Here is a 27,062-nt window from a genome sequence, read left to right on the forward strand (position 1 = left end):
AATGAACCAGAAGATAAAACCAGAAGACGACCTTAATGAAATAGAGATAAGTTATTTACTAGATAAAGAGTTCAAAATAATGGTCATAAAGATGCTTACCAAGGTCAGGAGAACACTGCATGAACAAAATGAGACTTTCAACAAAGAGACAATATAAGAAAATACCAAAGAAATCACCGAGCTAAAGAATACAATAACTGAAATGAAAAATTCAGTAGAGGGGTTCAACAGCACTAGATGAAGCAGAGGAAAGGATCAGCAAACTTGAATACAGGGCAATGGAATCCGTCCAGTCAGAGGAGCAAAAAGAAAAAGAGTGAAGATAGCTTAATGGACTTGTCGGACAACATCAAGCAGACCAATATTTGCATTATAAGGATCCTAGAAGGACAAAAGAGGGAGGAAGGGGCAGAAAACTTATTTGAAGAAATAAGGGCTGAAAATTTCCCTAACGTGGGGAAAGAAACAGACATCCAGATCCAGGAAGCACACAGTGTTCTAAATGAGATGAATTCAAATAGACACACACCAAGACACATTATAATTGAATTGTGAAAAGTTAAAGACAAGGAGAGAATCTTAGAAGCAGCAAGAGAAAAACAGCTTTTTATATTCAAGGGAACCCCACTAAGACTATCAGCAGACTTCTCAGCAGGAAACTTTTCAGGCCAGAAGAAAGTGGCAAAATATATTGGAAGTGCTGGGGAAAAAAACCTGCCAACCAAGAATACTTAACCAACAAAGTTGTCAGAATTGAAGGAGAGATGAAGAGTATTCCAGACAGGTAAAAGCTGAAGAACTTTGCCACTACTAGACTGGCCTTAAAAGAAATGTTAAAGTGACTTCTTTAAGTTGAAACAAAAGAGTGCTAATTAGTAACAGGAAAACATATGAAAGTGTTAATCTCACCAGTAAAGGGAAATATATAGTTAAATTTAGAATAATCTAATGTTGTAATGGTGATGTGTTGATCACTTATAAATCTAGTGTGAAGGTTAAAAGACAAAAGTGGTACAAATAACTATAACTACAGTAATTTTTAATGAGTACATAGGATGTAAATTGTGACATCAAAAACAAAACAGGGTGGGAGGAGTAAAACTGTAGAACTTTAGAATGTCTTTGAGCTTAAGTTGTTATCCACTTAAAATAGATTGTTATAAACATAAGATTTTTTTCTAAGCCTCATAGTAACCACAAAGCAAAATCCTATAGTAGATACACGAAAGAGAAAGAAATCCAAGGGTACAGAAAATCATCAAATCACACAGGAACACAGCAAGAGAAGAAGAAAGGAACAAAGGAATTACAAAATAGCTGCAAAACAATTAACAAAATGACAATAAGTCCATCCTTGTCAATAATTACTTTAAATGTAAATGACTAAATTCTCCAATCAAAACATATAGTGGCTGAATGGGTAAAAGAAAACAAGACCTCACTATATGCTGCCTACAGGAGACTCACTTCAGGTGTAAGGACGCACAGAGACTGAAAGCGAAAGGATGAGAAAAGATATTCCATGCAAATAGAAAGCCAAAGAAAGCTGGGGTCACCATACTTAGATCAGACCAACAGACTTCAAGAAAAAGACTGTAATAAGTGACAAAGAAGGTTATTGTATAATAAAGAGGTCAATCAAAAAGAAAAAGAGGTCAGTCCACCAAGAAGATATATTTGTAAATATTTATGCATCCAACATAGGGGCACCTAAATGTATAGAGCAAATATTAACAGACCTAAAGGAAGAAGTAGACAATAATACAATAATAGGAGGAGACTTCAATACCCCACTTTCATCTTTGAATAGACCATCCAGACAGAAACTCAATAAGGAAAAATTGGATACTAATGACACTTTAGACCAGATGGACTTAGTAGGTGTTTAAGGAACATTCCATCCAAAAGCAGCAGAATACACATTCTTCTCAAATGCACGTGGAACATTCTTCAGGATAGATCATATATTAGACCAAAACAAATCTTAGTAAATTTAAGATTATTGAAATCATATTAAGCATCTTTTCCAAACACAATGATATAAAACGAGAAATCAGTTACAAGAAGAAAACTGGAAAATTCACAAATATGTGAAGATTCAACAACATGCTGCTAAACAATCAATGGGTCAAAGAAGAAATCAAAAAAGAAATTAAAAAATATCTTAAGACAAATGAAAATGGAAATACAACATACCAAAACTTATGAGAGGCAGCAAAAGCAGTTCTCCGAGGGAAGTTCATAGCTTTAAATGCCTACTTTAAGAAACAAGAAAGATTTCAAGTAAACAACCTAACTTTACCCCTCAAGGAACTAAAAAAGAAGAACAAACTAAACCCATACTTCGTAGAAGAAAGGAAATAACAGACCAGAGGAGAAATAAAGGGAATAGAGACTAAAAGGACAATAGAAAAGATCAATGAAATTAAGAGCTGATTCTTTGAAAAGATGAAATAGACAAACCTTTAGCTAGACTTACCAAGAAAAAGAGAGATAGCACTCAAATAGATAAAATTGGAAATGAAAGAGGAGACATCACAACTGATAGCGCAGAAATACAAAGAATCATAAGAAATTATGTACAATTGTATGCCAACAAACTGGACAATCTGGAAGATATGGTTAAGTTCCTTGAGACATACAACCTACCAAGACTAAATTGTGAAGAAATAGAAAATCTGAACAGACCAATTACTAGTAAGGAAATTAGTAATCTAAAATCTCCCAACAAAGTCTAGGACCAGGTGGCCTCACTGGTGAATTCTACCAAACATTTAAAGGGGAATTAATACCAATCCTTTTCAAACTCCTCCAGAAAATTCTTGGAGGGAACACTTCCAAACTCATTTTACAAGGCCAGCATTACCCTGATACTAAAACCAGACAAGGACACTACAAGAAAAGAAAATTACAGACCAATATGCCTGATGAACATAGATGCAAGAATTGTCAACAAAATTTTAGCAAACTGAATATAACAATACATGGAAAGGATCATACACTATAATCAAGTGGGGTTTATTCCAGGGATAGAAGGATGATATTCTACATCCACAAATCAATCAGTGTTATAGACCGCACTAACAAAATGAAGGATAAAAATCATATGATCATTTCAGTAGATGCATAAAAAGCATTTGACAAAGTTCGGCATCCTTTCCTGATGAAAATTCTCAACAAAGTGGGTATAGAGGAAACATACCTTAACATAATAAAGGTCATATATGACAACACAGCTAACATCATTCTCAGTGGTGAAAAACTAAAAGTCTTTTTTACTCTAAGATCAGGAATAAGACAAGAAGGCCCACTCTACCCACTTTTATTCAACATAGCACTGAAAGTTCTAGCCAGAGAAATTAATCAAGGAAAAGAAATAAAAGCCACCCAAATCAGAAGGGAAGAAGTAAAACTGTCTCTATTTGCACGACATGATATTATATATAGTAAAACCCTAAAGACTCCACCAAAAAATGTTAGAACCAGTAAACAAGTTCAGTAAAGTTGCAGGATACAAAATCAACATATAAAAATCAGTTGCATTTCTATACACTAATAGTGAACCCATCAGAAAGAGAGATTAACAAAACAATCCCATTTACAATTGCATCAAAAATAATAAAATACTGAGGAATAAATTTAACTGAGGAAGTGAAAGGCCTGTACACTGAAAACTATAAGACATTAATGAAAGAAACTGAAGAAGACACAAATAAATGGAAAGATGTTCCATGCTCAGAGATTGGAGGAATTAATATTGTTAAAAAGTCCTTGTTGCTCAAAGCAATCTGCATATTCAGTGCAATCCCTATCAAAATTCCAATGGCATTTTTCACAGAAATAGAATAACCTTTCCTAATGGAAGCACAGAAGACCCCAAATAGTCAAAACATCTTTGAGAAAAAAAAACAAAGCTGGAGGCATCACACTTCCTGGTTTAAAACTATATTACAAAGCTATAATAATCAAAACAGTATGGTATTGGCATAAAAAGAGACACACAGATCAGAGGAACAAAATAGGGAGTCCATAAATAAACCCACACATATATGGTCAATTAATTTATGAGAAAGAAGCCAAGAATATACAACAGGAAAAGGATAGTCTCTTCAATAAGTGGTATTGGGAAAAATGGACAGCCACATGCAAAAGAATGAAATAGTATACTATTAAATAGGATACTATTAAACCGTACATAAAAGTCAACTCAATATGGATTAAAGACTTGAAAGTAGCACCTGAAACCATAAAAATCCTAGAAGAAAACATAGAGGGTAAGCTTCTAGACATGGTTCTTGGCAATATCTTTCTGGATTCATTGACTCCAAGAGCAGAGTCAACAAAAGCGAAAATCAACAAGTGGGACTACATCAAACTAAAAAGCTTCTGTACAGCAAAGGAAATTATCAACAATGAAAAGGCAATCCACAGAATGGGAGAAAATATTCATAAATATAGATCTGATAAGGAGTTGATATTCAAAATATAAGAACTCATACAACTCAATAAGAAAAAAGAAAATAATCTGATTTAAAAATGGGCAAATGATCTGAAGAGATATTTTTCCAAAGGCGTTCAAATGGCCAACAAGTACATGAAAAGTACTCAATATCCCTAACCATCAGGGAAATTCAAATCAAAACCATAGTGAAATCACCTCACACCTGTTAGAATGGCTATTATCAAAAAGACGAGATAACAAGAAGATGTGGACAAAAGGAAACCCTTGTGCACTGTTGGTGGGAATGTAAATTGTTCAGCCACTATGGGAAACAGTATGGCAGTTCTTCACAAAATTAAAAATAGAACTACCCTTATGATCCAGCAATTTTATTTCTGGGTATTTACGCAAAGGAAATGAAATCACTGTCTCAAAAAGATATTTGCACCCTCATGTTCATTACAGCATTATTTACAATAGCCAAGACATGGAAACAACCTAATTGTCCATCAGTGGGTGAACTGATAAAGAAAATGTGGGGGGAGGGGGTGTATGTGTGTATACATATATAAAGGAGTATTAGCATAAAGCAGAAGGAAGTCCTGCCACTCACAACAATATGGATGCACTTTGCATTTTGCTAAGTGAAATAAGTCAGAGAAAGACAAATACTGTATGATCTCACTTACATGTGGAATCTGAAAATAACCAAATTCGTAAATACAGAGAATAGAGTGATCATTGCCAGAGACAGGAGTTGGGGAGTGGGCGAAATGGGTGAAGGTGGTCAAAAGGTACAAACTTCCACTTAAAAGATAAATAAATTCTAGGGATGTAATGTACAGTGTGGTGACTACCATTAATAAAACTGTATTGTATATTTGAAAGTTTCTGAGAGTAGATCGTAAGAGTTCTCATCAAAAGAAAAAAAATTTGTAACTATTTTTAGTGATGGATGTTAACTTGTGTAACCATTTTGCAGTATATACATATATGAAATCATTATGTTCTACACCTAAAACTAATATGATGTTATTTGTCAATTATATCTCAATTAAAAAGAAAAGATACAGAAAGTTTTAAATAAATAGCTATCAATTCTTGTGAATAGAACAAGAAAAAAAAACAATAAAGTATAAGACAATTTTAGGTTGTTTCAGAGAGTGAGAGCAGCTAAAGAATAAACTCAACCATAGGAAGAAGTTTTGGAAAAACATTTCCTACGTGACTTTTACAATCTTAGTTGTAAAACTTTAGAAATAGACTATTCTAATCCCTTTGTTTTCAAATTATGAAAATGAGATGTTGCCAGGTCAAAGTAACACAGCCAATTAGTGGCAAAACATGATTACAACTCTCATATGAAATCCAGGTCTTGAGAGGGCCAGCCTGGTGGCGCAGCGGTTAAGTGCGCACATTCCACTTCCACGGCCCAGGGTTCGCCGGTTCGGATCCCGGGTGCAGACACGGCACTGATTGGCAAGCCATGCTGTGGTAGGCATCCCGTATATAAAGTGGAGGAAAATGGGCATAGATGTTAGCTCAGGCTCAGTCTTCCTCAGCAAAAAGAGGAAGATTGGCGGCAGATGTTAGCTCAGGGCTAATCTTCCTCAAAAATAAATAAATAAATGCATACATACATACATACATACGTATGTACATAATACATACTTTAAAAAAAAAGAAAAAAAAGAAATCCAGGCCTTCAACTCTTGACTTTAGTCTTCGGTGCGTTTCCACTCTTTATGTTTCTTATTGCAGCACTTAGTTTAAAAGTGGCCCGGAAATTTACAACGATCTCTGAAAGACCTTTCTACTTTAAATTGCCTGTGTTTATCAGTGGATCTGTTAGCAACTGAGCTCTCCAAACTTCCCCGCTGCCATTCATTTGTGAGAGACCTTATTTTACTTTAAAACTTAGAGACTTCCTGAGATGCAAGAGTGTAAATGTAAGTCTCAGCTCAACTCTTGGGTGCCTTATGTGTTAGACTTCTGAACATAAATATTACTATACCAGGCATTTTTTAATACACTCTCTCATTGAAATCTTTGTATGAGATATGAAGAAGCTGAAGTTAGAGAAAGAAGATAATTTGGCCATTATTTCTTTCAAATGGTTAATTTATTCTGATCCCATATTCAGTGCATTTTTCCAGTCCATCACACTAACCATTATTGTAAAAACCTCACCAGAGTGCCCAGTTTGGATAGCAATTGGTGAATCTCTAGCTGTAACAATTTTATTCCTAAAACATTTGTTCACTGTACAATGGTTGATCTTTGCTGTTGAATGTATTTAAACCAACCATTCTTTGCAATTTAGTATTCATCCAGTTTCTCTTTCCTTTCAGGCCTGTATGTGGAATCAGAGGGAAAACTCTCATAATTAACCTGCCAGGTAGCAAGAAAGGATCTCAGGTAAGCAACCTTGACATTTATATGGTTCAGTGTAAAGAGTTTTGGCCAACTGTGAGAGTTAGCCAACCAAAAATTTAGAGCACTCTACAAGATTGCCCTCACTTCTGACACCAATTTCAATTTAGTACATTCCCCAAACTACCCTCAGTTTCAATAATTCACTAGAAAGAGTCACCAAATTCACTGAAAGATGTTATACTCATGATTATGGCTTATTAAAGGGAAAGGATACAGATTAAAATCAACCAAGGTAAGAAGCACATAAGACAGAGTAGAGGAGAGGTACTAAATTACTCTCCTGGCATCAATGTGTAACAACACAAGGAATATTGCCAAACAGGGAAGCTGCAAGCCTTTGATGTCCAGAGTTTTTATTGGGGGTCATCACATACTACCCATGTGGCTGACTTTTAGTCTCTAGCCCTTCCCAGAGGGTGGGCTGATACCTTTACTAACACTTTCCAGAGGCAAAATTGATTCCACATTGACCAAAGACTCCATCATAAATTACGCTATTAGACTGTCTGGTGGCCAAAGTCCTCCAGGCAAACAAAGACACTCATATTACTTGCCAGTAACTGAGGGCAAAGGCAAGACTCTTTTTGGATAAGGTTAATTCTTCATTACACAAGGAATCCTCTAGCCTTTGACCCAGGTCTCTTACAGCAAAACAATCGTATTTGACCAGGCATCTATATTTGCTATATTTATATTACAGATATGTTTATATATATACAGATACATGTATATGTATACATTTATATTACATTTATATACATTTATGTTACAGATACAACAGTATCAGTGTGAATATGTCTAAGATTTGAAGGAGCCAGTGTGGGATAGGGATATATTTAGGGAAACAACCAATCCATCCTCTAAAGCCATTATACACATTTTCATATTTTTGTGCTAATTTAATAATTTTCCACCTTGATGTACTTCTATTTGTACCTTATGATACATTTGCACAGAACTATTTACCATAGAAATTAGTTCTCTTGCTCAGACCAGTCATTTTCCATTGGTATTACATTTTGAGGAGGCTTTAACTCAATTTCCCAATAGATATGACCATCAATATCTGTATTATAATCTTACTGACAATGCCAGTATTATAATATATCACAGTACAGTGGTAGCTATAACCTGACAAATGAGAGTCAGAATATAGAGGCATATTACTGGAGTCCTGCACAGACGTTAATAGTTAGCCTAGACCATCATCATATCGTTTGACCAAAATCTCCCCCAGAGCAATGCTACTTAGGTTTACAGCTTGTCAGATTCCAAAAGCGGTAGTCATCTCAGCAGCATATGGCTTTACCTTTTCCATCATCTGTTACAACTGAGCTAAGAAACAATATCATCTCTTGGTCTAAGCCTCTTTTGAGACACCAATATAGTATTGGATTTCCCTTGTTGCCTAACCCATTTATTCATTCCTTTACCTTCAGCTACCATTCCTCCTTCTCTCCATTTATATAGAACTTTTCCTTTGATAATCTTTGAACGAGGCACTTGGTTTGGCCATTGTGCTGGTACAGATTGCCAGCAGTATTACTGCTTTAGCAAGTGCCTCCCGCTCAGTCCATCTCCGTTAATATATGATAAGGTTACATAAGAATAGAACTAATGGACGGTCTCAAACACCAGGCAATATAACTGCATTCACGATTAACCCCAATTTGGCCAGATGGAGTAAGACACAATCTACCCCATCAGGCCCTTAGGAATTCTGACATAAAGGTTTAAAGGTATAGTTACACTTTCTGCTGAGGAATCATCCCTGCTTCTGGCACCTAGTTGCAGCCCAGGTCCTAGGACCACTGCGTCAGTAGTAGAAAAGACAGTTGAGGTGACATGGGGCAAAAAGAAAAATTAAAGTCCTAAAGAAAAAAGTACAGTCATTCCAGCATCCTCTCTCAACCCTCTCTTCCCCAGAAAAGTAAAGGAAGCTATCTAGTGGGGACTCTCCCTTGGCCTCCTTCATGTTGAGTGTGATCACATACTAATGAAGGCATGTCAGCCAGCCCTTCATGCCTTTATCTCCTTGCATTTTAGACAACACGTTTCAATTGCCCATTCCAATTTTCTATCATATCATTGCTCTGAAGATGAAAGTGCGTTCCTTGATCTAAAGAAATGTGACTCCATGGTCATTGATACAATTTCTTCTGTTCTAGTCCTTTTACAGTATGCTGAGCTTTTGCACCTACCACTGGGTAAGCAAAGCCCAGTCCAGAGTGTCTATTTTTGTTAGGACCTATTTGTAGCCTCCAGCGGCTACTGGCAGCAGTCTAACTGCCAGCCATGTGCAGGACCTTCCCCTGTGGAATCTGCTGCACAGCCCTCTGCATTCTCTGTCTCTCTTGTTAGCAGACAGAGCAGTTCTTGTTGGCATTTTGTGCCTCAGAGGGTGCAAGGGGAATATATTTAGATTCAGCCCATCTCTGCATTGCCACAGCCTCCCAGTGTCCACTCATCTCATGGGCTCAGGTGGCCATGTCAAACAAGCATACCGTGCTATCTGCTCACCAGTTCCAATCAACTTCCAATTCTGGAAGGGGGTTCTTCTGATGGGCATTATCGTATCCTACTTTAATATCCTCCTTACATTCCCAGAGTGATTTCCAAAGGGCCATACCCTATACCGGCCTCCCTTTAATAGACCAGTTTTCTATTGCCCTTCTGCCTGACTATATGGCCAGGCCATTGGACACTTCCCATGACTTGGTAAAAACCTAAACATAGGGGCAAACATCATGTAGTTCAGCCTATTGAGCTGATTTGTTTTTACCTTCTTCAATCAGAGTGGCGGCCTTCCAAACAGGATGTTGTCCCTTCATCTTGGAATTGCCATCCATAAACCAAGCAGCTCTTTGTTGATCACTAGAAAGCTGTTTATAGGGCACCGCCCAGGTGGCCCAAGTGGCCATAGGATCCAGCAGCTCCTCAGGTGGTTCCGAAGTCGGCCCTAGGTGAAAAGAGGCTACCTGCTCGTGAGTACCTCCTTGCATTCTACTGGTAGCATGATCTTTTATACACCATTTCCATTTTATTATGGAAGTCTCCTGGGCATAGCCTTCCTCACTAGAGTGTTTCTCAGACATTACCCAAGACATTATGGGTATTTCAGGTTTCAAGATTATTTTATCTACTTCAGTCAGAAGGACGCTCAATTAAAGTCCACTAGCAAGCTAGTAATTATCTCTCAAATGGAACCTTTCTGGTCCAAAATCCTAGCAGTTATTGCTAGGTGGCACTCACAGCTTTTTGCCAAAAGCCCGGTCTGCACTCCACACAGGACCATTGTACAGCAAATTAGTGACCTGTGTAGGCTCAGGCAATCTTATTGGTTCCCATTTAGTATGTCCAATCTACATTGACGGAGGAGTGAATTTACATGCCTTCTGTTTTACAATACTAGGTAGGAGAAGAATTCTCCAGTCATCAAATACAATATCCATCCCATAATACATTCAGGTAAAGGAGACTCACTACTTAACATAAAGTTCACTGTCCAAACGTTCTAATTTTCATCCAAACTTTCACCTTAATCCCATCAACTGTTGCATTCCTATGTCCTCCCAATCTAACTGTAACCCCATTAGGACTTCAGTGGTTTTAGAATAACAGCACATGGGGCTCCCATGTTAAAGAGTCCCAGAAAATTCTCTTCTCCATCCCCTGACCATTTTACCCATTCATGTGCAACATGGCCTTGGATTTCTAGGCCTGGGTTTGAGCCAAGGGATCCAGATCCTTTTGTCTGGCCTTATCTTGATTAGATTATGGGACTATCACTTAAGGTGATTCAAGGTGAGGTTTCTTATAGTCATCTTTGCCTTCTAGCTTTTTAAGTTCCTCCAAAATAGGGTAAATAGAGATTTGTTTAGGACCTTTCAGTGTTGGGAGACCAGCAGGGGCTCCCATTTGTCCATTCAACCCACAAAAGTGCTACATTAAGCCCTTTGTTTGCCCCCATCAGTATTCACTTTATTCATTCATTTCTTAATAACCATTTAAATATTTCCACCCTGGTAAGACAAGTCCCTTGAATCTCTAGTTTCTCTTTCCCCGTTCTCTTATTAATCAGTCTAACTTTATTGACTATTTATTGCTTCGACTTAACTTTTTCCTTTAGAAGCAGCTCTGAGGCTCGCCAGCCAGAATCCAAGTTTGGCCCAGCCTCAGGATCGCCCCCAATATTATCCCTTACTTTCGTTTTAGCTGGTACAGATAAAAATAACCAAGGGATTGTGTATTTACCTAGTTTCTTGTTATTTTGCATTTCTTTATGCATCCACTGACACAGCTCCTTAGGAACTGGATCTTTCATTTAGAAATTCCATTGCTAATTTTTATTTCCAATAACTAATTGCAGCACAGCTGCAATTCCTTACTTGGGGTGACCCTGTGTTCATCCAGGCTCTAAAGATTTTTCATCCCCTACTCTCTGTTCCTTTCTTTTCCCAGATCACATGTTTCAGTGAGTCAGGATGTTTCTAGCAAACCCCACTTCTAACACCAACTGTGAGGAGTTTTGGCCAACTGCAAAACTTAACCAACTGCAAACTTGGAGCACTCCACAAGACTGCCCTCACTTCTCACACCAGTTTCAATTCAGGGGATTTCTAAAACCACCCTCAGTTTAATAATTCACTAGAAGGACTCACAGAATTCACTGAAGGCTGTTATATTCACAGTTATGCTATATTAATTACAAGAAAAAACTCCAGATTGAAATCAGCCAAGGGAAAATGTGCATAGGGCAGAGTCTAAGAGATGGACTAAATGAGGAATTTCTGGTCATCGTCTCCCATGGAGTCAGGGACAGCATTACCTACTCTTAATCGTAATGTGAGACAGTACCCACAGAGTATTGCTAAGTAGGCATTCTCACCTTTGCCTTTGGTGTCCAGAAGTTTTACTGGTACTCAGTCACATATTGCCTGCATGGTTGACCTTTAGTCTAGCCCTTTCCAGAGGGGAGACTGATGGCTTTAGTCTCCATTTCCTTCCAGAGGCAAAACTGATACCATGTTTCGCAAAGCTCTCATAATAAACCACACTGTTAGACTATCCAGTGACCAAAGCCCCCCAGGCAACAAAGATGTTCCTGTCAGTCATGACATTCCAAGGAACTAGAGATCACCTCCCAAAAGCTGAGAATAAAGGCCAGACCTCTCTTTGGTCAAGGTTAAATTCTTTCCTATATAATCTTTATCAATAAAGTGATTGAGTCAAACAAGGAGAGGTCACAAGATGAGGTACCCTTCCAGGTATTCCAGTAGCCCTCTGTAAATTTTAAGATATTTCTTTACATCTTAGATTTTAAGGTAAGTTACCTTAACTATAAAAGAAAGACCTCTGCCCAAACTTATTTCCCAAACATATCTATCCCTATGTTCCGATTTTAAAGTTCTCAGCTCTTTTCTTTTGGTGATACATTATAGGTAATAGTGGGCACCTGAGCAGGAAACTGAATTGACTTTTATGCAATGCTCTGTACAAATTTGTATGTATTTTTACATGTTGTACAATGTTGTCTCGCTATACTTTATGATGATAGTCAGAACTTTAGCACTGGGAATAAAATAGTTCAGTCCTCAGTTAGTGCTCTGCTCTACTAGAAAGCTGAAAACTATTCTTGCCTTTCACATAATGTATCTTTTAAACCCCAAAGTTGTGAGGACATTTAACTTAAAAAATGTATTGTGTGCTTATAGAGTACTGTAGTTCTTCAGCTTATGGAGAATACTGTAATATATGCCATGCTTACTTCATATTTCACATTGCAAAGGCAATGCTTTAAATATTCCTTAAGATGATGGAGAGAAATACAGATCCAAAGTCACAAATAAATTTGATTTCTCCCATTTTGTATACCTATGAAAGTGCTTCATCTTCATGTTTTTTCTTCCTCTTGCATACAGGAATGCTTTCAGTTCATACTGCCAGCTCTACCTCACGCCATTGACCTTTTACGTGATGCCATTGTAAAAGTAAAGGAAGTGCATGATGAACTTGAAGATTTACCTTCCCCACCACCTCCACTTTCCCCTCCTCCCACAACTAGCCCTCATAAACAGACAGAAGACAAAGGGGTTCAATGTGAAGAAGAAGAAGAAGAGAAGAAAGACAGTGGTGTTGCTTCAACAGAAGACAGTTCTTCATCACATATAACTGCAGCAGCCATTGCTGCCAAGGTAAGCCAGCTGAGAGAGGCCCAAAGATCTAAAGGACCCGCAGGTAAATGTACTGACTTCATCCCTCTTTCCATTCCATGCTTCCATAATACCTCTTCAGGGCATCCTTAAAAAAGAACTGTGATATTCATGACACTCCACAGCTATGTTCCCTCCATAATGTAGTGTCCTTGAAGGCATTGATGTTTGTTCTGAGTTCTGAGGCATTAAAGATACTCCTGTTACCTATTGAAGTAATAGCTGCAATGATAAACAATATGACATTTAGGAACTATTTGGAGATGTCATTTTTGTGGACATATTAAATATACTATATCTATATATTCAAAACATCAAATATTCACAGATTTTTAAAAGAGCACCAAACTGAAGGTAAGAGACCTTAGACGATTCAAAAAGCTAGTTGAGAAAGATTAATAGATTTTTTTAAAAGACAAGGCTTTTCAGCAATTAACTAAGCACTTATTTAAATATTACTTGGCACAAATTACCCTAGTGGTATAGAGAGGAAATGGATATATTTGCATTTTTAATTTAATAAAGTAATAAATATTATTAGGACAGTACCAAAGTATTACAAATTCTCTTTGGATACTTCTGAGAATAAATAGAGTACCATGAGGTACTTGAGTAAATTTAGTCATCTTAAAGGCACAGAACATGATTTACATTATTATCCATACAGTATGCTTTAAAATCTTTAGAAAGTAACATAGCACTTCTTGGAATAATGATTATTCATTGATTGAGAGTATAAAGACTGAAAATCAAATCACTATATGAAGTAATTCCTAAACTTTCATGGATCATCCAGATATTTTGGCCATGAGCATAGCATGAGAGGATTTTTTGACAACATACAGATTAGAAAGGATCATAGAGATCCTTTGAAGTGTCCATTCAGACAACCAGTAGATGGTTCTTTCACTGAAGACCAGGTGATCCTGTCTCAAGATCCATTCAATGATTTATTAAGTCCTTACTTAAGCCTAGCAACTATTTAACTTGTGTGTGAGGTTTGTTTTGTTTTGTTTTGTTTCGTTTTTATAGAACTCATTGGTGAAATAAGTACATTTTAAAACCATTTTATCTTCTTTCTCTTTTACTCTTAATAAAAATTACCATCAATTTCAGTCTTAAGAAAAAAGCTTCTAGAATTTGAAATCTAAACTGATTTTGTCATTCTACATTTGAAAAATTTTGACATTTCATTGTTCCATTTGTTTTCACCCTTTTTCCTTTCCAGTCATTTTGCTTGTATAGTTTCATGTTTTCCTGTCACTATATTCATAGTTGTTATGTGTTGTGCATTAGAAGCATCCATTCTACACCAGTCCTGCTGTTATCATGGCACACGGTGAGCAGCCCATCCCTGGTCTCATCAATTATCCCCATCATGCAACAGGCAGTGCAGATGAACGGGTAAGACCACAGGCTTTTGCATTAATGATTTTGCAAGCATTCAGCCTATCTCCTATCCTTGGAGGTAGGCTATAACATATTATGGAAGATGTGTTTTATTCTGAAGGATCTTCAGCTGTATGAAAGTTTAAGTGCCACTGAGTATATTTCATCAAGGAATGTAATTTACTAGAGTTTCTCCTCTACCTAAAGTACTCTAAAATTATTAAGATTCTGTAATATGTGGCAATGAGCTTTCATCACATGACTTCCAAGAAATTCATTGCTCAGAAGTTAATTTTTTTCTTTAGCAATTTCGATACATACCTTTAAAAACATTACCTGGCTTAATTAAGATAATCCCTTAAGAGGATCACTTTGTCTTAAAATCTAAATAGATTGGCCAAGCTAATATTTACAGTCATGCGCCACATCATGACGTTTTGACATGGACGATCAACAATGGACCACGTAAATGACAGTGGTCTCATAAGATTAGCACCATATAGCCTAGGTATATAATAGGCTATACCATCTAGGTTTATGTAAGTACACTTTGTGATGTTGTTTGCACAAGAAAATCACTTAATGCATTTCTCAGAACTTATCCCCATCGTTAAGCAACTCTTGACTGTACTTTGTGTTAACCTTGCTTTTTTTCCTCATGATTTTGCATCTTATTTTCTTTTCCTTCACTATGTTCTTATACAACCATTTAGAGAATTGAGTCTTGGTACAAATTCTGAGATTCCTAATCTTCAGATTGTATCACTTCTTTCAGTCAGTGGCTGAATGATAGTTTGTAAAAAGTGCCAGGCTAGAAAAGATTAAACTGCTAAGCATAAGTGACTAAGCAGTGATAATTTAGACCAAGCCTGCAAAAAGATCTATCTCAATCCCTAATATGGATATAAAATGAGAGAAAAAAAGAAACAAATAATAAAGTGAAATTTGGCTTTAAATACTTAGGAAAAACACCCAGAATTTCAGAGGGGATGGAGGAGAAAACTAACATTAATAATCTCTTGGAAGATACACTACCAAAGGTATACACTTGGAAGATATGCTACCAAATGAGGACTTTAACCCTTATATCAACAAGCCATGCCTGGTTGGCAGTAAGCTTGAGTTAGTGAAAGGCCAAGTAGAAAATTTAAACATTGATTAGTAAAATTATTTATGAATTTCAGTTGACATCTCATATGTGAATGCTCCAGATATGGCTTTGTTATAAATTTGAAACATTCCAAAAAGTACCAAACTTGAAGCAGGACTGTCTTTTGTATTCTCATCTTATAAAGCAACACGGCAACTACAATAATCATCTTGGTTTTCAAACTATAGTATTTGCAAGTTTTGTATTCATAACCAAGCTTTTAAGTTACCATATTCTCAGTTTCATATTATTACACTGAAAATGATTTGAGTGACTCCTATTTTTGTTCAGTTCTTCCAAAGATTGCACATAACTAATACCATTCTAGATGCATAGGACAGAAATTAATTATTACATACAAAGGATTCCTTAAATTATTACGGCTTAATTCTCTGGAGGAACTAGTTGAGAATGGCTATTTAAGTGTTGTAACTGGATGTCCTCATATGGCATTACCCAGAAACTTCTTACTTATTAGCTGATATTTACTAATCCTTTGTAAGTAGCAGTTATGGTCTTTTTGACAGATATGCAGTTTTGTAAGTAGATTTTTATGCTTCCTTTGACAAATGATAATCAGAACTATACATCAAAGAGTATAATGTTCTTGTTCTTCGGACCTAGCATCCATAGAAAAGAATGAAAAAGAAGAAATACGTAACAGAAAATAATGAAATGGAAAGCCTTTAATGTTCTTGGTGCTCCTAAAGAAGCTGTGTTAACTCTGTGAATGCTTATCTGGCACTAACTTCATTAATGAACCTCATTGGCTCTGAGTGCCCTGGTTTGTGGTCAGTGTTTCAGATCTCTATATGAGAACAGTAATTTCAAATGTCTCTACAAACTATTTGGCTCATTTTTACAAGCTTTATTGAAGTAAAATTTAAAAATTAACTTTTGAAAAGGAGAATCTGATTAACTGTTGAAGAGAAAAATCACAATTTCCGTCAGCTAGTCACATTCTGAGGCATGTGAAGCAATGTGGAATAATGTAAAAAAATATGCAGCTTAAAATCAGAAGACCTGACTAGAAGACCTGGCTTTACCACTTAATATTTGGAGCAAATTACTCAAGATTTAAGATTCAATTTCTCATATCCACGATGGAAATTATAATAATTGCCCTGCATGTCATAAGAGGTTATTATTTGTAGCAAATAATATATGTGGGTTAAAATTATAAACTTTGTAAATTTAGAGTTTAATATTTAAAGAATTCTTTGTAGGTGCCAAACACTGTGCTTGGTTCCCAGAATACAATTATAAATAGATTGTTCTAGCCCATAAAGAGTTCACAATCTAACTAGGGAGTTCTTTTTATTAGTTCTTTACTTTCCTAACTCAATTATCTACTTCTTATAATCAAGAAAGTAAAACCTGATCAATGTACTGACTCTTCCAATAGTTAGTTACCGGTGATCTGATTACTCGTTATTGCCAAACTGGTCAACTTGTTTTTACAGGAAATAAAGAGGCTTGAGGAAAGCCTCTTGTATTGGATATTTGTTAGTTGCCTCTCCAGCAGCCATTTTCCATTCCCTCTTCCTAACACTATACCACAATTCTCAGTAATACAGTTTGAGTGGGAATGACTAAACCTCCAGGGTAGGTTGGCTTAATGTAATCAGCATATCCATTTCACATAGTCACAGTTTTTAGTTAAAGGAACATGTAGTTCAGGCCAGTCAGAGCAAGTGGGTCTCATCTCTTAGATTTTATTTGAACCACTGGGAACACAGATTCCCTGTTTCCTACTGGAAACAGAGGAATATGAATGAGGAAATATATATAAAGATTTTATTTAACTAATTAATTAATAAGAAAACAGTAACCTGTTACAACCAGTTTAAAGAAAAATTCAAAGGACGTACACATATATCAACAGCCACAAAGGCTGAGATGAATTTATAAATAGATGCAAAACTTGGTTAATATACATGGAGCAATACTCAATTGTTTCTTCTCAGGACAAAGACAAGTGAAGATAATCCAAAAGGGTATACAAATCTGGACATTTAATAATCTTTCTTGCCCATTTTCCTGACAACTCCCTCCTCCCCATTATGATCATAATTTCAAAGATTATTTTTAAACAAAAAAATTGCTGGTCTCGTTAGTTTTGGCTTGATTATTTATATAGGTACAGCAAGATCTTAATTAACCATATAGCCTCCTTGAGTTTGTTTTGCAAATACTGAAGCCACAAAATTAACTTCTCTCTGGAATTTTTCATTGGAAATCTCAGATCCTACTTTAAAAATCTCTATTTTTGCCATCCTGAGGTTAGGAAACCAAGCCCAAGGAACTCTCTTCACCAGATTTCACCTGCTAGTACTTGTCATTTGAGTAAGTTCCTCTCTTTCCAGGTCAGTAAAATCCATTATCATATATTAGTGACCTTCCTTACCACATGTAAGGCTGAAACCCTCTACTCCAAGTACCAGGTCATTTTTCTTGGCATGGCTTTGTAGGCACTGGCCTCTTGAGTACAGCCAATCTTTGTTCTTCCAAAGTGGCAGTCATATCTGATTAAATGAGCACCATTCTCAAATATGACAGTCCATGTAAGTCCTTGGTTTCAGCATCAGTTTGTCCAATTATATCCTGTTAAAAAAGGAGACATTTTTATTAAATCTGTGGAAATCACTATCATGTCAAGAAAAGTTACAAAACTTAGTAAGAGGTTCTGAATTCTGAGAGTATCAGTGAGAATCAAATACCATTTTTAAACATTTCATTTTAGTTTTAAGAAATCAGGATCTACTAAATTCTGTGGGTTATACATAGCTTAAGAAGAAAGAAAAAGAGCTTCCTCACACATCCAGAAAATAGAACATTTGAAACATCAATGATATTCCAAACAAGCAGCCAGGAAAAAAATTCTTCTTCAGTCCTATGTAATTAATTCTCATTTCACTGGATCTTAGCTTAGCAGTCTACTTTCATGACGCTTTCAGCTTCTGCACTAAAAAGGATTTTGAAAATACTCAGTCGGCTGTTACGGTCTAAAAGTTGTCTAAGCAATGACACTTCAGAAGTCTGTACCCAAGAGTATATTCTTTGAAGTGTTGGTAGTTTGAAGTATCTGGTACGAGGCTTGTGAAAATATCCTTCTTTGTTGAATACACAAGCTCTGGCCTATAGCTTATAGAATAACTTTCAAGCAAGCATCAGAATCCATCTGTAGGGGCTGGCCCGGTGGCGCACTGGTTAAGTTCACACGTTTTGCTTCGGCAGCCCGGGGTTCGCTAGTTCGGATCCCGGGTGCGGACATGGTACCACTTGGCAGGCTATGCTGTGGTAGGCATCTCATATATAAAGTAGAGGAAGATGGGCACGGATATTAGCTCAGGGCCAGTCTTCCTCAGCAAAAAGAGGAGGATTGGCGGCTGATGTTAGTTCGGGGCTAATCTTCCTAAAAAAACAAAAAATTACGTCTGTAGATGACAGAAACATAATAGCTGTAGTTATTAACTGTAACCAGTAATACCAGAATGGAATAGAGTAAATTCTCTATTGGAGAATAGAATATAACTATTTCAAAAGAGTTTTGAGCAGTATATCCTCTTAGAGTAAAAACATTAGGGACAGAGGGTATTTGACAATTCTCCAGGGACTTTACATAAAGCATACAATTTCTGAAATAGTTATATTAATAACATTTTACTTACATAATTTTAACTGGGAGAAGGCTGGGCTTCTCTTTTGATATGACAAATTCCCATGAAATTTACAATTGTAATGCATGTAACAAACCTAGTTATATCTTTCATCACTCTTTTTCTGTGCTGGAAAAACAAATTTTTGTGATTTCCAGGAACCTACTGGGAAGTCTCAAAGATAGTTTTAGGTGAAAAAAATACCCCGAAATTTTTTTAAAGTTCTATATTTAGGATTCAATTTTGAGTTGTCAGAGGAAATTTGGACACTTGATTTGAGATATGATCATGGAAGCCTGAGAAATAATTTTTGGTTGCATTTTTAATTAAAATGACAGTAAAACATTTTTTAAAGCATAAAAGGTAACACAATTGGTAAGAATTAGCTTTTGCATAAGTAAGGAACTTTTGTTGTTTGGTTTTTCTCTCTTAAACTCTCAAGCATATAATGGAGTTAACATGTAGCACAGAAAATTATTCTGGTAAGACACAGCATCTCTCCTGTCTAGGAAAATTACGTAGACAGACAGTAGGTAAAGGGACTGATCAGTAAGCCAAGGAAAAAAGGCTCATCAAAATTAAGTGAACTTGAATATTTTAACAAATTTTGTAACTTATCTTCAGGCTCAGGTATTATAAATCAAAAGAAATAAACTTCATTTTCCAAGTTTTATTCTTCATTATGTTCTTTCAAATACTCTGATACTTTACTTTAGGACTGCATTTCTTAGGTGATCCACAAGATGAAAACTATCTTCGTAATAATATGATGATATAATTTACTTAACATGCAATGTGTTAATCATTGCTTTCCTCAAATGAGTTAAGTATTTTAAATTTTCATTTTGTTTTGTTTTGATTTCTAATTCAGTAAGCATTAATAGTTATAACTCATGTGTACAAAAACTGTAGAAATTTTAAATAAATTTTAAATATGTAAAGGGGTCCATAGACCAAAAAGTTTGAGAATTGCTGCTTTAGGACAAAACTTTTTTTCCCTTAAAAAAAGAAAAGCACATGCTCAATTGTGTTTCTGTGTCACTGTTGTTACCAACATAGTCTCAGTGATTCATGTGAATTATAACCTCTAATGAGAGTAAGTCATTTCTGTTTCATACAGAAAACCTGAGGGGTTTCTCTATGAATTAAGATAATTAAGGGGCTGGCCCGGTGGCGCAGCGGTTAAGTTCGCACGTTCTGCTTCTTGGCAGCCCGGGGTTCGCCAGTTCAGATCCCGGGTGCTGACATGGCACGCCATGCTGTGGTAGGCATCCCACATATAAAGTAGAGGAAGATGGGCACAGATGCTAGCTCAGGGCCAGGCTTCCTCAGCAAAAAAGAGGAGGACTGGCAGTGGTTAGCTCCGGGCTAACCTTCCTCAAAAAAAAAAAAATCTTAAGAAAAAAAATGATTTAAAAAAAGATAATTAAGAACTATCTGACATGTTTATTTTAATAGACAGCAAAGATCATGAACATACATAATGAAATTTTCTGCAATATGCAATCCTTTGACTACTTGTTAAAATAGCAAAAAGAAGCATGTTCATAAACATGACACAAAACTCTACCATCTATATAGCAAATAAAAATAAGCAAAAGTACATAAACTTAAAATTATGATTAGATATCAATGTAACAAAAGAAAAATTAGATAAATTGGAATTCATCAAAATTAAAAACTTGTGCATTAAAGAACACTATCAAGAGTGAAAAGACAACCCACAGAATGGAAGAAAATATTGGCAAGTCATATGTCTGATAAAGGATTAATATCTAGAATATATAAAGAATGCCTGCAACTCAATAGTGAAAAAAGAAACTGCACAATTAAAAAATTTGAATAGACATTTCTCCAAAGAAGGTATACAAATAGCAATATGCACATGAACAGTCAACATCACTAGTCATTAGGGAACTGCAAATCAAAACCACAATGAGATACCACTTTATATCCATTAGGATGGCTATTTCAAAAAACACCAAAGAATCTCCCCCTCTCCCAAAAATATTAAAAATGAGTGTTGGCAAAGTATGTAGAGAAATTAGAACCCTTGTGTGTTGCTAGAGGGATTGTAAAATGGTGCAGCCACTGTGAAAAACACTTCTATGGTTCTCTAAAAGTTAAACATATGATCAAACAATTTCACTTCTAGATAGATATCTAACAGAATTGAAAGCAAGGACTAGTGCACGAATGTTCATAGCAGCATTATTCACAATGGCCAAAAGGTGGAAATAACCCAAATGTCCATTGATGTTCAAATGCGTAAATATGGTATATACATACAATGGAATATTATTGAGCCACAAGAAGAAATTAAGTTTTTTGATACATTCTACAACATAGATGAACCTTGAAAACATTATGCTGAGTTAAATAAGCCAGACATAAAAGGACAAATGTGTAATTCCACTTACATGAGGTACCTAGAATAGTCAAGTTCATAGAGACAGAAAATAGGATAGAGGTGACCAGGGGCTGGGGAAAGCGGGGAATGGGGAGTTATTGTTTGAAGGATACAGAATTTCTCTTTCCGATGGTGAAGAAGTTCTGAAAATGGATAGTGGTGATGTTTGTATTACATTGTCAGTTTACCTTATGCCATTGAATTATACACTTAAAACTGGTTAAAATAGTAAATTTTATGTATATTTCACCACAATAAGAAGATTTTTAATTATGATTAGCAATCAGTTTCCTAATTTTATCTTGTTTAAAAATTATCTAGGAATCTAATGATTATCCAGTAATTAACTGAAGTTAATGTCTGTCCAAAACTTGTTACCTAAAGATCATGGAAATTATCTTCACGCGGGCATGCTAAAAACATAAATACTGTTGAAATATAATTTGTCAGACTAATGATTCAATTTAGTCAAACATTAAATATATTTTTTCATAATTCTAAGCATTATGTAATGTTAACTTGTTCATTCAGTAAACCTGAGTACATTTAGGGAAAATGACCCAAGGAAAACAAAATGTATACTTGTGTTATATTTAACATTGATAAATTTTTTTAAAGACACAATTTTTAAAACCAAAATTATTAAGCTAGTCTTGTTTGCCAAGGATTTACCCTAATTATATGAACATGGATTCTTAAAATATTTATGAGTTAGTTTCTATTAGAAGTTTTTTCTTAAGTCTAGCATATTTGAAGTATGAGAAATTCAGTTTCCTTATTTGGGAGAATTATAAAACTAATTGACTTCTTTAAGCATTTTTTTATCTCCTAAGCCAGTTACAACTGAGCTCCTTTAATTTAATAGACCATATAGTTTAATTAATACTTTCCAGAGATTGGGAAACATTTCACACTAACACAATAGGTAAAGGTCTTTCTGAATTACAGACACACAAATACAGAGAGAGCTCATAGTTTCAATTCTACAACTTAAGCTACAGGTCCAGAGTAAACACGGAAACACAAAAACTCATCCCCACCAAAAACAAAAAACCAAAGACCTGTTCTCCTTCCCAGAGGGCACCAAATTCTTAATTGTTTTCAGCTCAAAATGGAGAAATAGACAAATAAAAAGGACTATAAACATGATTCTCATCATCTGTCACCCAGCAATGAATAGACTTCTGTAATCCATTTACAGAGATCACCAAATGGTCAGACCATAAAAGCAAAGTCCCAGGCACTGCTGCCACCAGAGGGCAGTAATTTCCTGGCAGTGCACAAACCAGAAACAAAAACAAACATAAATCAATATGATGGTTTTCTTTTTTTTTAAGTTTTTTTAAAACTAGAGAAACAGTCATCTAAGTAAAGTTCTGTGGGCATTTGGGATTCACCTCTGGTTACCAAGAAAAAATACATGTGAGCTTAAGCAAGTGCTTACAAGTGCACTCCTCTGGCAATGCAGTCTACCTGGTTTTATTAGCTGAATCCATGGGACATCTCAGTGGATGATCTCTAAAACTGTTAAGGAATAAATTTTTTTAAAGGTAAAATCCTAACTTTATTACAAATGCCAAATGGCTACATATCAAAGATGATATTTCATTCATTAATTAATGAAGGAATCAGAAAGATGTTACCACTGGTTCACAGGAAAATTCGAAGAACATAAATATCTAGGCATTGGGAGGCTGAAATGAATTTACCAATAGATGCAACACTTGGTCATTATCTGCAAGGCAGTTCATCGCACTTCCATGGTACAAAAGAATCATTTAGACGGAAACCATTTACATTACTATCAGTTTTTACAACTTGAGTTGTAAAAAAGCTAAAAGACTGTGAGCAGTGCAGATAATCCAGAATGGTCCACTACACAGGACACCTAGTAATATTTTTTTTCCACTTCAGTCTTTTACAATTTTTCTGAGGTGTGAGACGAATACAGTGATGCCTGGATGTTTACAAAAGAAAATAAAATTTTTGTTCAAGATGTCCACAAGCCTAGTGTGCTTTTTTATTGCTTATACTATTATTTGTTTGTTTCTACTCATATGGATGCCACATAGCAGGATTTTGTAGAGGGCTAGATGACCTTTAATAATAAATGGCTGTTTGATTTTCTCAAAATTTGAATTAGAAAAGCCAAGACATTTTTATATCACTACTGTAGTTGCTAATAAAGGGGTTGACTTGCTAGGATGCTAGTTGTTTTTTCCTAGCATTCACCTTTGAGGAATATTGTAGACTGGTTATGTATGTATGTGTGGTGAATTAGTAATTATTATTTGAGCTGACAAATACATGTTCTCATGAGTTTTTCACAAAAATTATCAATAAATAGGAAGCTGTATTAAAGTAAACTACATAGACCTTTTCCAAATCTGGAAAACAGTATACTTTGTGCTTTGCTTAACAACATGAGCTTTGACATCAGATAGTTTCAGTTTCGTCAGTTATTAGCTCTGACATTGGGTGAATTGCTTCTCCTTTCTAAACCCCAGTCTTCTCTAAGATAGGAATAATAATGATATTAAGCCACCTCTTACTTCATAAGTGAGTTATGAACATTCAAATAAGAAAATGGTTGTAAAAGTACTTAACACTGTATCTGGATAAAAGTAAACATTTAATATTAGGGGGTTGATATCCTCACTGATCTGACTCAACCTTCAGATGTTACTTATTCAGTTCTCCCTTCACACCTCCTCTCTCCCTTGCCCAACTGAACAATTATTTCCTTTTCCTTCTTATTCAACCTTTAGCCATCTTTTAAGGCCTAGCTCAGTGGTTCTTACATTTTTATAGGTGGTGACCTTTGGGAACGTGATTAATGTTGCTGCCCCTCTCCAAAGGCTCACACACACCAATGTTGAGTACTATTGCAGGGCAGATACCTTAGATTAAGAACTCCTGTGCTAGCTAAAGTCCAGCCTCCTCCATAAATCCTTTCATAAATCCAGTCTATATTTATCTTTTCTTTTGTATTACATTCATTCACCAAATAGTTATTTTGACAATATGTATGTATCACTCTGCTAGATGCTGTGACTTTTTAAATGATTATGTATGACTTGGGCTTAGCTCTTGAGGAACTCACAATGCAATATGAGAAAATATGTTCTTAAATGAACCAGTTTTATAGGTGTATCATAACTATTAGTGTTCTCATGAGATGAGAACCTGGTCTACTCTTCCAAATTCCATTTTAGGAAATCCTGTGAGATTTATCGGTGGTTCTTTTGAAACTACTTGGCATAATAAGTTCCCAGGGAACAAACTGGTTTAACCCAACGTCATCTTTCACCTTAATTTTTTCAGTGGCTAGTCTCATCAGTTCCACCTTCCTCTCTTCAATTAATTCTTCCCCTTATAGCCAGAGTCAGCTTTTTAAAACATGAAGTAAATCATGTCACCTCTCTACTTGAAACCCTCAATGGATTCTCATTACTTTAGAATAAAACCAAAACTCGTTGACGTGTTCTGCTAGATTTTACATGTCCTGGTTCCTCCCTACTCTTCTAGGCCCTTCTCTTACCATTCCTCTCCCTCTCCTCATTGCTCACTAAGCTTCATCAAGCTTTTTCTTGCCTCGGGGAACGTGTTGTCCCCACTACCTGAAATGTTCTTAACACCACTCTGCCTGGCTAACTTCTATTTATTCTTTCTGTCCCAGTTGAAGTATCTCTTCCTCACAGAAAGACTTCTCTGATCTGCTTCCTCCAGTCTAAATTATGCTTGTAGTTATTCTCTCTCATAGCACCTTGTTCTTTTCCTTTATATTACTTATCACACTTAACAATGATATAGTACTTATTCATGTGTTTCATTTCTATATGTGTAGACTGTAAGCTCCATGAGGACAAGATCATTTCTCTTAGTTTATATGATCTATCCAATATCTAGCACAGTTTGGCACATAGTATACACTGTAGTAATATTTGTTAAATATGTTCCATCAAAAAAATATGATGCATCATCCATCTCCAAGGAATAGATGTCCATTAACCAACTTCACAAAATAGATACAAAAAACCAAGGTATATTTATCAATTCCCATGATGTCTAAAGATTCTTCCATGAAATAGACAAATAATCAGCATGTTCTCTCCCTCTAATAAGCCAATATATTAAGTGACTATAGTAATAATGATATAGATAATATTTGAATGCCAGCTATATAGCAGACACTATTCTAAGTTTTTTATATATACCATCAGAAATTCATACTGGAATACAGGTATCAGCAAGATTATACTTTTTAATTTTTTTGGAAGGCAAACTTATGTGGGAAAACAAATCATAATAAGGACTCTGATAAATACCACTGAGAACAAGAAAAATCCTGAATAATTTTAACCAATGGGAGAATAATTTTAATACGTATAAATAGTCCACGTAAAGAAACAGACTCATGTGAATATTTAAAGTTTTATTTTCATAAATAAAAGCTCTGTTATAGTCATACTTCATATGTTCACTATCTAGATGAAATCATAAAATGTGGCTTTTCTTTGTAAATATGATTCATAAATTCTTGTAGATTTTTTATAGCATCGATTTTAATCTAAATTCAGGTCTTCATATTTATTCTCATTAAATTTTATTTTGCTGCATTCAACTGATCAGTCTAGCTTAAGATCTTTTTAAAATCTCTATCAGCCATCGGTGTATTACCTGTCCTTTCTATCTCTGTCATATGCAGATATGTTTATCATGCTTTCATTCAAGTCACTGGTAGAACTTTTATTTAGGATAGACCATTTCACATACTACCAGAAACCCTGTTGGTTATAATTGCTTAACCAGCTAACATATATTTCTCTTCTAGCCCATCAAAACCTACTTTCTCTATCTTGTCCACAAGAATTTTATGAATGACTTGTCAAATACCTTACTGAACTCAAGATACACTGGTTTGGTAGTTTTGTTCTTTAGTAAAATTTTCTTAACGCTTAATCATAGCCTCTAAAGGATCAGTATCACAAGCCCTGGGAAGATAGATGAAGTATATTTTGAACCCATTTTGGTATTCATATGTGATCTATTTTTATTATTAGTTCAGATCCTGTATTGCACACTTGGATGTCTAGTAGGATTTTTAGAAAATGCAACCTACCTTAAAGGCCTCTAAACAGAGAAATTACTAGGAAAGGGTATACATGATGAAGCTAACCAGCAAGCTGGACAAGAATTCCAATAGCCTTACCATGGAGACTGACACACTGTGGTTGTGGAAGCCATACTCCTTCATAACATGGCTGCTTTAGAAGACTCACTCCAGTGATTATAAATTAGCTCACTAGCTTCCCAAAATTAAATCCAAATAACAGAGAGATCTTCTGTTGTATTAATCTTGTGA

General features: G+C 35.6%; 1 protein-coding gene across 4 annotated transcripts in view; it reads left to right on the plus strand.

Annotated features, from left to right (window-relative positions):
* Positions 1-27,062, plus strand: part of LOC124230929 (gephyrin) — a 575,937-nt gene that overhangs the window by 337,385 nt on the left and 211,490 nt on the right. For 2 of the 4 annotated variants that reach the window (XM_046647482.1, XM_046647483.1), the window contains exons 6-8: positions 6,793-6,859; positions 12,799-13,071; positions 14,386-14,493. In XM_046647482.1, coding sequence (XP_046503438.1) covers positions 6,793-6,859; positions 12,799-13,071; positions 14,386-14,493 — 448 coding nt within the window. The remainder of the gene's footprint in view (positions 1-6,792; positions 6,860-12,798; positions 13,072-14,385; positions 14,494-27,062) is intronic. The other 2 variants (XM_046647484.1, XM_046647485.1) reach the window with 1 other exon arrangement.

The sequence above is a fragment of the Equus quagga genome, chromosome 20, assembly GCF_021613505.1.
Source record: "Equus quagga isolate Etosha38 chromosome 20, UCLA_HA_Equagga_1.0, whole genome shotgun sequence".
Lineage (NCBI taxonomy): Eukaryota > Metazoa > Chordata > Mammalia > Perissodactyla > Equidae > Equus > Equus quagga.